The sequence below is a fragment of the Propithecus coquereli genome, unplaced genomic scaffold, assembly GCF_000956105.1.
Source record: "Propithecus coquereli isolate 6110/MARCELLA unplaced genomic scaffold, Pcoq_1.0 Scaffold77, whole genome shotgun sequence".
In the NCBI taxonomy this organism is placed as follows: Eukaryota; Metazoa; Chordata; class Mammalia; order Primates; family Indriidae; genus Propithecus; species Propithecus coquereli.
Genome location: NW_012153840.1, coordinates 8139905 through 8153990, shown reverse-complemented (window position 1 = coordinate 8153990; position 14086 = coordinate 8139905). Strand labels below are relative to the sequence as shown.

General features: G+C 40.6%; 1 protein-coding gene across 1 annotated transcript in view; it reads left to right on the top strand.

The window, feature by feature from the left end:
* The window catches only part of CAMTA1 (calmodulin binding transcription activator 1), an 858502-nt gene that overhangs the window by 828958 nt on the left and 15458 nt on the right, over positions 1-14086 (top strand). Inside the window, exons 13-20 of the mRNA XM_012662626.1 lie at positions 1194-1390; positions 1786-1864; positions 2053-2368; positions 2752-3275; positions 7911-8098; positions 8609-8855; positions 10501-10572; positions 13541-13734. Of these exons, the coding sequence (XP_012518080.1) occupies positions 1194-1390; positions 1786-1864; positions 2053-2368; positions 2752-3275; positions 7911-8098; positions 8609-8855; positions 10501-10572; positions 13541-13734 (1817 nt within the window). The remainder of the gene's footprint in view (positions 1-1193; positions 1391-1785; positions 1865-2052; positions 2369-2751; positions 3276-7910; positions 8099-8608; positions 8856-10500; positions 10573-13540; positions 13735-14086) is intronic.

The following is a 14086-nucleotide window of genomic DNA, read 5'->3' as shown; positions in this document are numbered from 1 at the left end:
ATTCAGCACCTAGCCTGTTAAAACCTCGTCCCATATTGACTGCTATTGCGTATTCTTTCATCAATTTAAGTTGGCTTCAGTAAATGTCTGTGTCTGCCATATATGATAGAGACGTGACTATTTTTGTTTAATGCAAGAAAATTCCCTCTTTGTTCACTCTCCGGTGAGTTCCGTGTCTGGTGTGTGTGGAATGGCTCTGCCAGGCCCTGTGAGTCGAGGCCCGGTCACGGCATGTTGGCATCGCCCAGCTGTGCTCCTTGGAGGCCTTTTCACACCTCTGATGAGGATGACATTGTGTCCATCATCTGCCTTTTATTTCTGGAGGCATTTTTTTCCCAGATTTAAAGATTCAAAGCCATGAGGAGCAACAGTATTTCTATAGTAGTTGAAATTTATGGAGTTTATTGCCAAAAAATTATTATTTTTTAAAATAACATGAGAAATACGAATTAGGCTAGGAGTGCCATTTATCTGGGGGGAGTGTTAAACATAAAATAGCTATCACAGAGACTCACATAAACTGTTGAGGTTACTAACTGATTCATTTTTCTTCCATTACAACTAATTAACAGGAAGAAAGCCATGTGGTTAAAATTCGTGAATTTCTCTTTCCTATACCCTTTATTGTTATTAATAACACTAAAGATCTCTGATGCTTTCCCCAGCATCCTTTTGACTTTACACGAAGGACTGGATTATTAACCAGATACTTTTAAGTGTTTCTCTAGGGGAAAAAAAATCTACATCTGAGTGACTTAATTCTCCTTCAGAAGCAGCAAGCAAGGCAAAGATCCACAGGACCCTAGGAGGGCCGCTCTGCTCAGTCACAACAGCTTTCCGCCTGCAATGTGTATTTCAGCTGGGAGGCTACAGCCACTTTTTTTTTTTTTTTTTTAAGCAGTAGACACGTTCCCTGAGACAGGTCAGCATGAAGTTCATAATCAGAGTGTCAGCGTAACAGATAACCTCTGTGTTCTTAGAGTTGGGGGAAATTACGTTCTGCCACGACTTCAGAGCATCACTGCTGAGCCGAAACTAAGCACATGCCCTTCTCCGTTTCATGATGTTTCTTGATTTTCAGTGGTTTTCCATTTTGAGTTGCTAATCCTAAAGCATTTGTTTCCCTGACATCAAAATGCTGACTTGGTGGGGGGCCGTTAGTCCTGCGGTCTAAATGTACTTTTTCATGGTAGTGTGCTTCTGGGACCGGGACCTTGGGCAGCTGCTTCGAGAGTCGTGTGGTCGTTGTGTGTGAGAAGATGATGAGCCGAGCGTGCTGGGCAAAGTCCAAGCACCTGATCCACTCAAAGACGTTCCGCGGAATGACCCTCTTACACCTGGCTGCCGCCCAGGGTTACGCCACCCTGATCCAGACCCTCATCAAGTGGCGGTAAGGCTGCGGCGCAGATGACTTGGGGTCGTCCCCGCTCATCAATGTGCACGTTCTTCCTGAGCATTTCCACCAGTGGAGAGAATTCTGGCCATTCAATAAGCAGTATAGCCTGTGAGCAAAGGGCTTTCTCCAAGGACAGTTTCCAAGGGATTTTTATGTGCTTCTGCCCAAGCAATACTGAGCACGATACTAACTTAATGTTAGACTTTTTATTTCTTTTGAACTCTTAGCCAAACAGAGAATCCAGAATACCCTAGAAATCTGGGACTCTATTTATTTACATCAGGGATGTTAGATGCCCAGTTTGGTCTCATCTTTACGGGGTTTTATAATATTCTGATCTTTCCTTTTAACGTTACTAGTATGGTAATTTCTGGTGCTCTGTTTTACAGCACAAAGCATGCAGATAGCATCGATTTGGAACTGGAAGTTGACCCCTTGAATGTGGACCACTTCTCCTGTACTCCTCTGGTAAGAATAGGTTCATTTAGTCCCCTAACCGTTTTTCTGGTCTGGCTTCGGCATTCGTCAGAGACACTCTGTAATGGTAATGTTTTATGGCCAGCAAGGACAAGGTCGTCAGCTGGCAGCAGTGGCAAAAGTAAAATATGGTTTTAATCTCTTACTGAGAAAGGTCGCTTTGTCTTCTTATCTTCTAGATGTGGGCGTGTGCCCTAGGGCACTTGGAAGCTGCTGTTGTGCTGTACAAGTGGGACCGCCGGGCCATCTCCATCCCCGACTCTCTAGGAAGACTGCCTTTGGGAATTGCGAGGTCAAGGGGTCATGTGAAATTAGCAGAATGTCTAGAGCACCTGCAGAGAGATGAGCAGGCTCAGCTGGGACAGAACCCCAGAATCCACTGTCCTCCAAGCGAGGAGCCTCCTACAGATAGCTGGATGGCACAGTGGCACAGCGAAGCCATTAACTCTCCAGAAATACCCAAAGGAGTCACTGTCATTGCAAGTACCAATCCAGGTAAACATTCAAAATTATTACATCTCAGAACTTGACAGATCTCCCATTTGCTTTCATGCGGCTGCCCTCAGAAAAGTCCAGAAGATATTCACATACATTTAAGATATTTTTTTAATGTTTCTGATTTTCCTTTAAGAATGCCTAGTGCCCCACCCCCCAAAAATATAGAAAGCAACAAAATTTCTATGTTCATGCAGGAAGTACAAATTTTTGAAGGACTATTTGAACACAATGTATGCGACTGGAGAATATTTAAATATTAGGGACATTTCTTGAGTTCCGGCTTTGCACTTTGTGTCTCTCAGGCATAGAGAAAGTATTAATTTTTTAGGATTCCTAATTTTATCACCTGTCCTGACTATCCTTTCTACTGTACTTTTCAGAGCTGAGAAGACCTCGGTCTGAACCCTCTAATTACTACAGCAGTGAGAGCCACAAAGATTATCCGGCTCCCAAAAAGCATAAATTGAACCCTGAGTACTTCCAGACAAGGCAGGAGAAGCTGCTTTCCACTGCACTGAGTCTGGAACAGCCAAATATCAGGAAGCAAAGCCCTAGTTCTAAGCAGCCTGTCCCTGAGACAGTCAGCCCCAGTGAAGGAGTGAGGGACTACAGCCGGGAACTCTCCCCTCCCACTCCAGAGACTGCAGGATTCCAAGCCTCTGGATCTCAGCCTGTAGGAAAGTGGAATGCCAAAGATCTTTACATTGGTGTGTCTACAGTACAGGTGACTGGAAATCCGAAGGGGACCAGTGTAGGAAAGGATGCAGCACCTTCACAGGTGCGTCCACGGGAACCAATGAGTGTCCTGATGATGGCTAACAGAGAGGTGGTGAACACAGAGATGGGAGCCTACCGTGATAGTGCAGAAAACGAAGAGTGCTCGCAGCCCATGGATGACATCCAGGTGAGCAGTGGCAAGGTAAGCCCGCAGAGGCTGCCGTTGCGTCAGAGTCGCCTCCATCCTTGCGGTCCATTTCTGAAGGTCATGTCATTTTCTCCCCAGGGAAGGATTAGCAGTCTGGTTTTGTGCATAAGGTGTTGGAGTATCTTTTTTCCTTGGGCTCACATTGTCACTCAGTGAGTCAGGCACCGTGGATAGGGCCTTCCCCCTTTGCACCAGGTCCTCAGAACTCACCCACAACCCTGCACAAAGTTGTCTGCTTCCTTTTGGCATTCATGTTGACTGACATCACTGTTTTAAGTACTAGTCAGAATAGAGTCAAGGCCCTAAAAATAGCTGGAACAGAAAGCCTGTGGATGACTTTGAATTATCTATGTGACTTTGATCAACATAGCCATCATGTAGCCATTGGAAAGGGCATATATGGCATGAAGCTCCGTGAGATGCAATGAAATATCCCTAAATCTGATAATTGACTGCCCTTATAATAAATCTAGACAATCCAAAATCCTTTTAGGGCACTTAACTTGTCATAGACTAAGAGAATACGTACTGAAGCAAACTCGACATTAAGCTATTAAGCAAATGCCATTAATTAAAATATATAGGCGAGGACCAAAAGAGCAACCTACAAACTTGTGTTTGACTTCCTCTCTTTCCAGCTTCCCACTGATATAACCCAAAACATATGTAAAAGGAAAAAACTCCCACTAGAAATTCAGCAGGGCACCCACGCCTGTACAAGTGATGCGATGACAGGGTGGTGCGTGTAGGAGATTCGTATCCCGGCAGCATGCCTAGGAGAGATCTGACTTCTGAGCCACTCCTGCACGTTGCACCCCACCACTGGACCCTTCCTGCCAGCCTGTGCTGTTTGGCACAGGATGAGAAGCTCGTGTGCTCACCAGTGTGCCCCCATTCCTGGTGAAGGCCCCACTGCTGATCTACCAGCCGCTGCTGTTATGGGCAGGCCTGCCAAGAAAAATCAAATGATATTTTAAGCAAGGGGCTGGTAAATTTCTTCTGTAAAAGGCCAGACAGTGAATATTTTTAGGCTTTGTGGGCCATGTAGACTTTGTCATAGCTGTTTAATCTGACCTAATAGCACAAAAGCAGCTTTAGACACTATTAAATGAATGAGTGTTGCTGCATTCTGTTAAAACTTTATGAACAAGTAGCTATCTGGATTCCACCTGCCATGGTTTGCCAAACCCTGTTTTAGATAATTCCTGATACAACTCATATCAGATCTCAATACTGAGCAATCTAGAACTGATTTTATAAATATAAACATATAACAATAAATCTGACCACACTGAAAATCAGCAGCTCAAAAGAGGGGAACCAAGTTGAGCATCTAGAACAGCGCTGTCCACTAGAACTTTCTGCAGTGATGGAAATGTTCTATGTCGGCGCCGCCCACTGTGGAAGCCACCAGCCACATATGGTATTGAGCGCTTGAAATGTGGCTAGTGCAACTCAGAAACTGAGTTTCTAATTTTATTTAATTAAGTTTAAATAGCCACTGGATAGCACACCCTTATAGCAGTTGGGCTTCACTGAAACAGAGTTGGTACAAGAAATAGAAAATAATCTTTAAAAAAAATCTACTTTATATTTTCACTGAGCCTTAAAATAACAATATTTTGCTAAATTAAGAACACTATATCTATGAAATAAACATCAGTCTAAAGAAGTATTTTAGCCAAATGAAAAAATAGCAACTAAAAATAATGAAATAATTTAAGAAATGGTAAGACAGAGTTCTTGGAGAAGTGAACAATCTAATCATTAAAACTGATGTCTGAATAATCATTGACAGTGTGGTTGTATGTAAAAGGCAATTATTAGGAAGGGATTTTTTTTAAAAGAAGAAGAATGTTTAACCATAACCTGGTACTAAAATTCTAAATTATTTTAACAAAACCAGGGAGGTAGTGAAATGGAGACAGTAAAAGTGTATTAAAGCAGCTCTCTTGTTCAGGGAACATAATAGATTCTGTTCCACTCATGATGTGGATAGATAAGTACTGTGTAGGCTGAAATATGCTAGTTAGAAATGTCAAATTAGTATAATAGCTAGAGTGAAAACAGAATTTCTAAGTCATCGAAGGGGGAGAAAGAAAATTTGGCCCATTTGGAAAAAGTTCAGGGATGACAAAGGAAAAAGCAACAACAAAAATAATAAACAGAGAACATAATATTGTAGGAATATTTTTAAATGTGTTTGATTCACACGTTAGTAATAATTCTATTAAAAATCAGATTCTTGAATTTAGTAAAAAAGAAAGCAAAATATATGCTGCTTATAAGAGACACAGCTAAAATGAATCAGAAAGAATAAAAAACAAAGTGATGAGTAAAGCTAGAAGGGATAAATGAATATAAAAAGAAAAAAGATAGGCAAATTATATCTAATTTATCAAGAAGATATGACAGTTACAAACCATTGTGTACCTAACAACATCACCTCTAAATATTAAGCAAAAACTAATAAATAACAAAGAAATGTGGAACCATAATCATAGTGCGACACTAACACAGCTGTCTCAGAATTTGTCAGATCAAGTAGATGTGAAAAGGATATAAAAAATATGAATAGTACAATTAGAAAGCTTGATTTAATATGTATTTAATATATATGATATATTTAACATGTGATATTCTTATATGTAATTAATACAGCAACAACATATATAATTGTTCTTTTCAGATACCTAAGACAGATTTATGAAAATTGCTCATAAACTAGGACACAAAGAGAATTTTGATAAAAACTCAAAGCTACACATTTAAAGGCTATCTTCTCTTACCACAATCCAGGAAGTTCAGAAGTGAATGACATGATTTTTTTAGGTCCAGGTGCTGAGAATGTTATTTGCTTTAAAGTCATTTAAATTTCATTACCTTTTGCAGCCATCACAATAAAAAAACGAGCTACTTGGTATTCCAGAGTGTTGCAGTTATTGGATTGTCCTTATGTTGATACATGTTTATAAAATAGAGAAAGATTCTGGGGAGTGGCTATGGAATGATAACCCTCAGGCTTTAGAAATTCCACTTTGCTTTTAATAAAATATTTGAGTACTTTCATGGAAAAAGAATAAAGGCAGGATTTCCTGTGGTTTGAGTTACAAATCAAGAGAGCCAATATAGAAAGAGAAGAAAAACTGCAATTATTTTACCCTTAAATTTTTTTCTTTTTATTCCTGTTATAAAAAATAATTATTCTTCAATGAAGATTTAGAAAGTTATCCAAGATAAGCATTGTTAACAGCCTTATTGAGGTATAATTTACACACTATAAAGTTCACCAATTTTAGGTGCTCCGTGTGATGAGTTTTGGTAAATTCATACACTGTGCAACCATTGCCACAGTCCCTTTTAGAACACTTCCACCACCCAGGAGTCCGCTGTGCTCGTTGTGGTCCATTTCCACTCCTTCCCCAGCTCTAGGCAAGCACTGATCTGATTTCTATCCCCAGGGTTTTGCTTTTTCTAGAAATTTCATATAAATGGAATCATACAATATATGGTCTTCTGTGTCTGGCTTCTTTCACTTAGCGTAATGTTTTTGAGGTCCATTCATGTTGCGTTTGGTCACCTTTATATACCTCCTTTCAGAACATTTTTGATTCACTGCAAAACCTAAACTTCTGTATTTCAATTACCATTTTTAAGAGATGTACAAGGAAATTTTTTTGAAATGAGGTCATGTCTCTGATTCTGATTAAAAATATCTTAATTCAGACCAGTTTTGAGGATTCTTAATTGTATCTGTTAGGAATGTATTTTTGGTGCAAGTACCAGCAACCTAACTGCACTGGGTTAATGCAGAAGGATTTAGTTTTTTCACATGACAAGAAGTTCAGAGGTTCATTTGCTCAGTGATGCCATCAGGGACCGAGGGTTTCTTTTCCAGTTTTCTGTTCTTTTTGGCTTTCCTCTTCATGCTTGTTGCTTTATGTATGGCTGCTCAAGCTTGTCTGTAGTCAAGGCAGGAAGAAGAGAGGAAGGGGGTGTGCCAGGTGCATTGATAGCTTTTTGTCAGAAAAGCAAAAGCTTGGCCCAAAACCCTCCCAGCAGATTTCTGCATAGTCTTATTGTCTGGAAGTGGGTCACTTCTCTTCCCTCGAGTGCACAGAAGGTAAGAAATCAAGAAAAGGATTGTTACCATTGGCTTAGATCAGGCATGATCTGTCCCCTGGGGGTTGTCTCGTTGCTGCCCTACAAGACAGGTTCTCTGGGCAAGGCAAAAGGGGGCAGGTGGTTACTGGTTAGGCGACTAATAATGTTGCCACATTTTGTTACAACTTACTCTAGAACTGCCCAGTCGTGGTATCCTGAATTGGTTTGTCCTAACTGAGAGTAGAGGGTAGGCACAAGCCAGAATTCTCTAAGGCTTGACTGAAGGTGTTTGGCCAAACCATGATTTGGAGATGATCAGGTCTCAGGATCTCAGCATATTTGGGTGAATTGTGTTATAACCTTAAGATGATATTCGAGTGCATTGGATTGTGGTGTAAGCCTGCCCCACACCCTGGTTTGTTTCTTTCCAGTGTGGGGGAGGGGAGGCAGACCTGGACCGCTTCTAAGGGTCCTTTCTAACCAGAGTATTCTGCAAACTTCTGATTCCAGGTGAACATGATGACCTTGGCAGAGCACATTATTGAAGCCACACCTGACCGAATCAAGCAGGAGAATTTTGTGCCCATGGAGGCCTCAGGGTTGGAAAGGACAGGGCCTGCCACCATTAGCAGTACAATGAGCTGGCTGGCCAGTTACCTAGCTGATGCGGATCGTCTGCCAAATGCTGCCCAGATCAGGTCAGTAAAACTCTGGGGGTCACTACCCAGGACAAATTCCTGGATGTAATTAGAGGCAGGGGAGGCCGATTGTATTTGATGAATGTGACATAATATAAGACCTTACCGAGGAAGGAAGAAAGCACTGCGATGAGTCCCATTCTGCTTACAAGGCCCAGCTCGTGTCCTTACCTCTTGCGTTATTTTTTTCCGATATCAGAGCCTGTAAGATGATGTATCATCATGTTTTCCGCCCAATTCAATAGAAGTTTCATAAGGGCAGGTTAGCGTACTTAGTGGGTTTAGTATTTAGATAGTACTAAACTCATAATAGACGCTGAGTGTGAATTTATTTAATTGGAGGACAATTAAAGTACTAAGTATGCTTAGCAACTTACTTAACTGAATGAAGTCGTATTCTTAATCACCCACAGCAGCCTCTGGTAGATACCATCTCGTCTCGTTAATTAATATAATAGATTGTGCAAATCAATCATTCATCTCTCTCTCCCTTTTCTCCTGTTGTTCCAGGAGTGCATATAATGAGCCTCTCACCCCTTCTTCTAATACCAGCCTGAGCCCCGTAGGCTCTCCCGTCAGTGAAATAGCTTTCGAGAAACCTAACCTTCCCTCAGCAGCAGATTGGTCAGAATTCCTGAGCGCATCTACCAGTGAGAAGGTCGAGAATGAGTTTGCTCAGCTGACTCTGTCTGACCATGAGCAGAGGGAGCTCTACGAAGCTGCCAGGCTTGTCCAGACAGCTTTCCGGAAATACAAGGTACCATAGAACCGAATCTTTTTTTTTTTTTTTTTGCGTGACAGAATCTCACTGGGTTGCCCGGGCTAGAGTGCCGTGGCGTCATCCTAGCTCACAGCAACCTCAAACTCCTGGGCTCAAGCGATCCTTCTGCCTCAGCCTCCCGAGTAGGGACTACAGGCACGCGCCAGCATGCTGGCTAATTTTTTCTATATATTTTTAGTTGTCCGATTAATTTCTTTCTATTTTTACTAGAGACGGGGTCTCTTGCTCAGGCTGGTTTCGAACTCCTGAGCTCAAACAATCCTCCTGCCTTGGCCTCCCAGAGTGCTAGGATTACAGGCGTGAGCCACCGTGCCCGGCCTGAACCGAATCTTGATGTGACATTCTTAAGATCAGGGAGAATCATTCAAACTAAAACATATACTATTTCTTTTTTCCTCTGAATTCACAGAATTTTTTTGGAGGTCTCCAATTTATTAACATTCAGCATATAAGACATCTGTGTGTATATTTGCTTTGTGAAAATGTTTTTATTGTGATAAAATATTCATAACATAAAATTTGCCATTTTAGCCATTTTTAAGCATATAATTCAGGGGCATTAAGTACATTCACAATGTGCAACTATCACTGCTATCCATTTCCAGAACTTTTTCATTATCCCAGACCATTTTTTAAACAGCTAAAAATGAAATTAGAATCAAATGTTTGCAGAGTTCCTAAAACACCTTCATGGAACAATTTAAAAAGTATGGTCTCTCCAGTTATCTGAGGCACAGAGAATCAACTGGCTGGGACAAGTGGCTCTGTCCGTGGTTAGACCGGGGCAGGAATGAGGCTCTCCTGGCACGGAACAGTGCTGATTCTTCTGTTCTACCTTGCTATCCCGAGTAGCAGCATCTTTTTATGATTCTAGTCTCTTAAAAGATAATTTCATGAGTTTATAGAGTTTTTATTTAAAATTATTATGTCACATTAAATTATTAATAATTTTCAGAAGCTTTAGTAAAATAAAACTATCGGTAGTGCGATGGCACCATCTCAACTTATCGTAGGTGATGATAGTGGATGTCTATTATTTAGTTAATGTAAAGCAAGTCGACACTTCTACCACAAGGAATTTATGACCTAGAGCAGGGATTTCCACCTGGAGGCCTGGGGACTGACTGTACGCAGCCCCCGATCTCCTGAAATCACATGGTAAAGCTTCGCACATAACGTTTTTGGTGGGGAGAGGATCCGAAGCCTTCTGAGAATCTCAAAGAAGCCTTTGACCTCCCTACCCCGCAAAAAGGTGTTAAAAGCCATTAATCATTGATACAAAAGTAAAGTGCTTGGTGTTATCTTAAGAAAGACAGTTGAAATCTGGCAAGACAAATAGTACAATACCTAATTTGTTAAATACTTTTAAAGTGGATATTTCTTAGGACTCCTAACATTCAAATATTGTGGTTTATTTAGATATAAGAAGAGTTGGAAATTTATTCTATAAATTCATTTTTCCTAATTTATAGTTAATTATCCATGTATTTTGGTAACCCTAGAGTCTCAGTTCTGAGAAAGTTGCATTAAATGAGTAGTAATTCCATTTGAATTTTAAGAAAGCTGACATTTCTTATATTAAATCATTACTGATTTTTCTTTCCTTCACTTTACTCTTAAGGGACGACCCTTGCGGGAACAGCAAGAAGTAGCTGCTGCTGTCATTCAGCGTTGTTACAGAAAATATAAACAGGTAAACCACAGTTTTGTGCCACAGAAGGAAAATTGCTTCACCCAAGCCACGCCAGGCCACTGAGGATTCCGATGTGCAGTTTGGCTAAAGAGCACTGCATTCAGTAGCTCATCACAAAGAATTTGAATTGCCTTGATTGAAAACCAGAGGAAGCTGTTCAAGCGGCTGAGGCAGGAGGATTGCTTGAGCCCAGGAGTTCCAGTCCAGCCTGGGCAACATAACTGAGACTCTGTCTCTTAAAAAACAAAAAACAAAACAAAAGAGGAAAACAAACAAAACCATCTTCAATTAAACTTGTGCCACAAAAGAATCTTTGTTAAACTTTTTGACCTTTTAGTATTATCACCTACTCAGAATACGGGTCTAATACAAAGAAATTGGAGAAAGAAAATACTACCCATTACCTTTGACATTGAATTATATAAGTTATGTAATCGTTGGCCGTTTACCTTTCAGCTTCTTCTTATCCATTTTAAAATGAAGAATTGTAAAACTCTTTGAAAATCTTAAGCTCAGGATATCTTAAACTACTTTTTCATTCCTTAGTTAAGAGGTGCGAGAAGAATATCTAAGTGCTCTTTCATGCAGTAGTGTTGTTTCCAGAACAACTCACAGTGTTAAGTAACTACAGTCAGATGGGAAAGGGACCTGCTGTTTGTTGAGCACCCTGTACGTACTAGATCTTTCAGGCACGCCGTCTCATTTACGCCTTACAGTTATTTGAAGTAAACAGTTTTATTTCCATTTCACAGATGAAGAAGCTGAGGCTCAGAGAAATTAAGTAAATATTAGATCTTTCTAATCATCACGGTGGTTTAAAAATATTTAAAATTGCCTAATTGAGTTTTGACTGGTTTGTATGATAACATTCAGTCCTGTTAGCAGATTCTTCAACTTTTTATTAGGTTGTGCTTTAGGCAGTTTCAAATTTTTATTTACAGAATAATAAATGCTAAGATGTATAATAGTTACATAGAAATTTGGGATTATGTTCTCTCGTCATGATCTGGGGCTTGCTTCGATTTCTGATACGGGTTGCCATTTTCTCAGGTTTCTCTAGGATTAAGCCCTATCATTGGTGGGGATGGGGGGAAGAGACGTCTTCAGTTTATAGCCAGTTGAGTTCACGATCCCAGAAAATGAAGGTTTATTGTGCAAACGCTGACACCACAGCACCCGTAGCTCTGCAGCAGGGAACTGTACTGGCTTCTGTTGGGAGAGCAGGCTTCACGTGAGCACAGTGATACAGACTCCAGGTCTCAAGTCTGTGGTTACAACAGGTATTTATTCCAAAATATGAGTTTGTTTTTTTAAAAAATCCCCTCCCAAAGATAAGTCATCTACAGCTAGGAAGACGGAAGGCATTATTTTTGGAATTATTGACAATTATAAAGCAAATACTTTGGAAAACAGAAGGCATTAATATAGCCAGGTTGCTTTTTTTTTTGGTTGGGAGTTTTATTGATTCTGGTTTTTAATTTCATTATATTCAGCAATCTAACATTAATCTTGTATTTTCTGTTTCTCCCCCAAGCTGACATGGATAGCCTTGAAGGTAATGATACACCCAAGTCCTCTCACAAACCATTCCACCAGAGTCACAAACTTCACACCCATCACCAACCACAGGGAGGGGCCATTTAGATGGCACGGTCATGAAATAAACATGCTCCCCTTGCCAGGCCACCCAACCACAGTGCATCCATCCTCTGGGGACCACGTGGTTATGCAGTTGGAGTGGGTTTTGACATTAATAATAATCGGACATTTTCTTGGCTAGTGTCAATCCACCCAAGCCAATTACTGTGAGCCCAATGGCCACCAAGTAAATATCCCTTTTTCACGATGTGCTTCACTGTGGCCCGATGGGGCTGACTGTGCAGTGCGTACAGGTCGAGATGGTGAAAACCACAGAAGCTCTGTAAGATACAGTGTTCTTGTCCTGAGAAACTTTCAGACCAGTGAGGATAGAAAGCAGGTCAGATAAGACTAGAGAAGGTTCTTGCAGAACAGTCCAGTTTCTTAGACATTGAGAGAAGTCAGTTTCCCTCCCTCATTCTACCTCATACATCCAGAGATAGAGTTAGGCATATACAGGGATTTTCTGAGGAATATTTTCCTTGCAATGGTAAGTTGCCTTCTTGCAAGCAAAGGGCTTCATTGTGACTTCTTGTCCCAAGAGTCATATTCTACTTCATTAGAAATTTGGACATAGCATTTTTAAGCCAAGGAGAGTGCTGTATTTTTAGTGCTGTGAAACTGATGTGGAAAAGAATCTATTCTCCTGTGACTTCATTCCTGACTTTTATAGCTCTGCAGCAGACTGGGTAGGGGGCTGCTGGCACTGGGTCCTGAGCAGTCCCCAACTCTGTGACAACCTTCCGGTTTCATTGCTTCACCACTGTGTGGGTCTTACGAGTGCTAATCTTTTACAGGTTAAAGTGGCTTAAAGGTGTCAGCGTTTCATGATAAGCCTTGTATTTGGGACCTTGCAACTCAGTCGGAAACTCCTCATGTGGAATGATAGTTAGAAGTTAGGTGCTGACTGTTAAGTAGTTTTGTTTATGATGGGAACTGGGAACCATAAAAAAGATTTAAAGTGTTTTAAAATTGGATAGTGAATATTAATTTTAAAATAAACACTTAGAATTTTACTTCTTAAGTGTTTTTAGATCCAAATGTCTAAGTTTATTGCTATTAAAATTTTTTTTCAAGGTGGGCAAAATATTTTGGTATTTTGGGGGAAAAGGACATATCTGAAGGCAACCCTTAAAGTAATATTTTACATTTTGGAAAGGTAGGTGCAAAGATTCCTAATTTGCCTCTTTTGTGATTAAACCTAAAACAGAGAATGTAGTACGAAAGGGGGAAGCGGTCTCTCTTCTTCCCGTCCCCCATAAGCTCAAAGGACACATGAACGTGTTGGCTCCTGTTGTTACTGTTTTGCTTATTCTTGTTTCCCCTGCAGTATGCACTTTATAAAAAGATGACACAGGCTGCCATCCTTATCCAGAGCAAATTCCGAAGTTATTATGAACAAAAAAAATTTCAGCAGAGCCGACGGGCTGCTGTGCTGATCCAAAAGTATTATCGGAGTTATAAGAAATGTGGCAAAAGACGGCAGGCTCGCCGAACAGCTGTAATTGTACAACAGAAACTCAGGTGGGTTGAGAAGATTCGTGGAGGTAAAGCTATTTAAGGAAGAGAACTCTGACTCAGTTGAAAGAATTGCCATATGCTGACGTTAGGGTCTGTGTAGATGCTAACGCATTTGCAGTTACTTTTTTTTCAGAACTTTCTAGATGTGATGACTTTATAGTTATGCCTGTGCTATGAGTCTAATTTCGACTATTTAGCTCCTTCTTTGTACCTCCCACCCACTTATTTTGGTGTCAGCACCCAATTTCAGCTTAAAATTTGGAAATTACTAGAATGACCAAAGTTTCTACTCAAAAAGGTGTCACTCTATTATAGTAGTTAATGTGGTAGAGTTACTACATGTGAGACCTTAGAA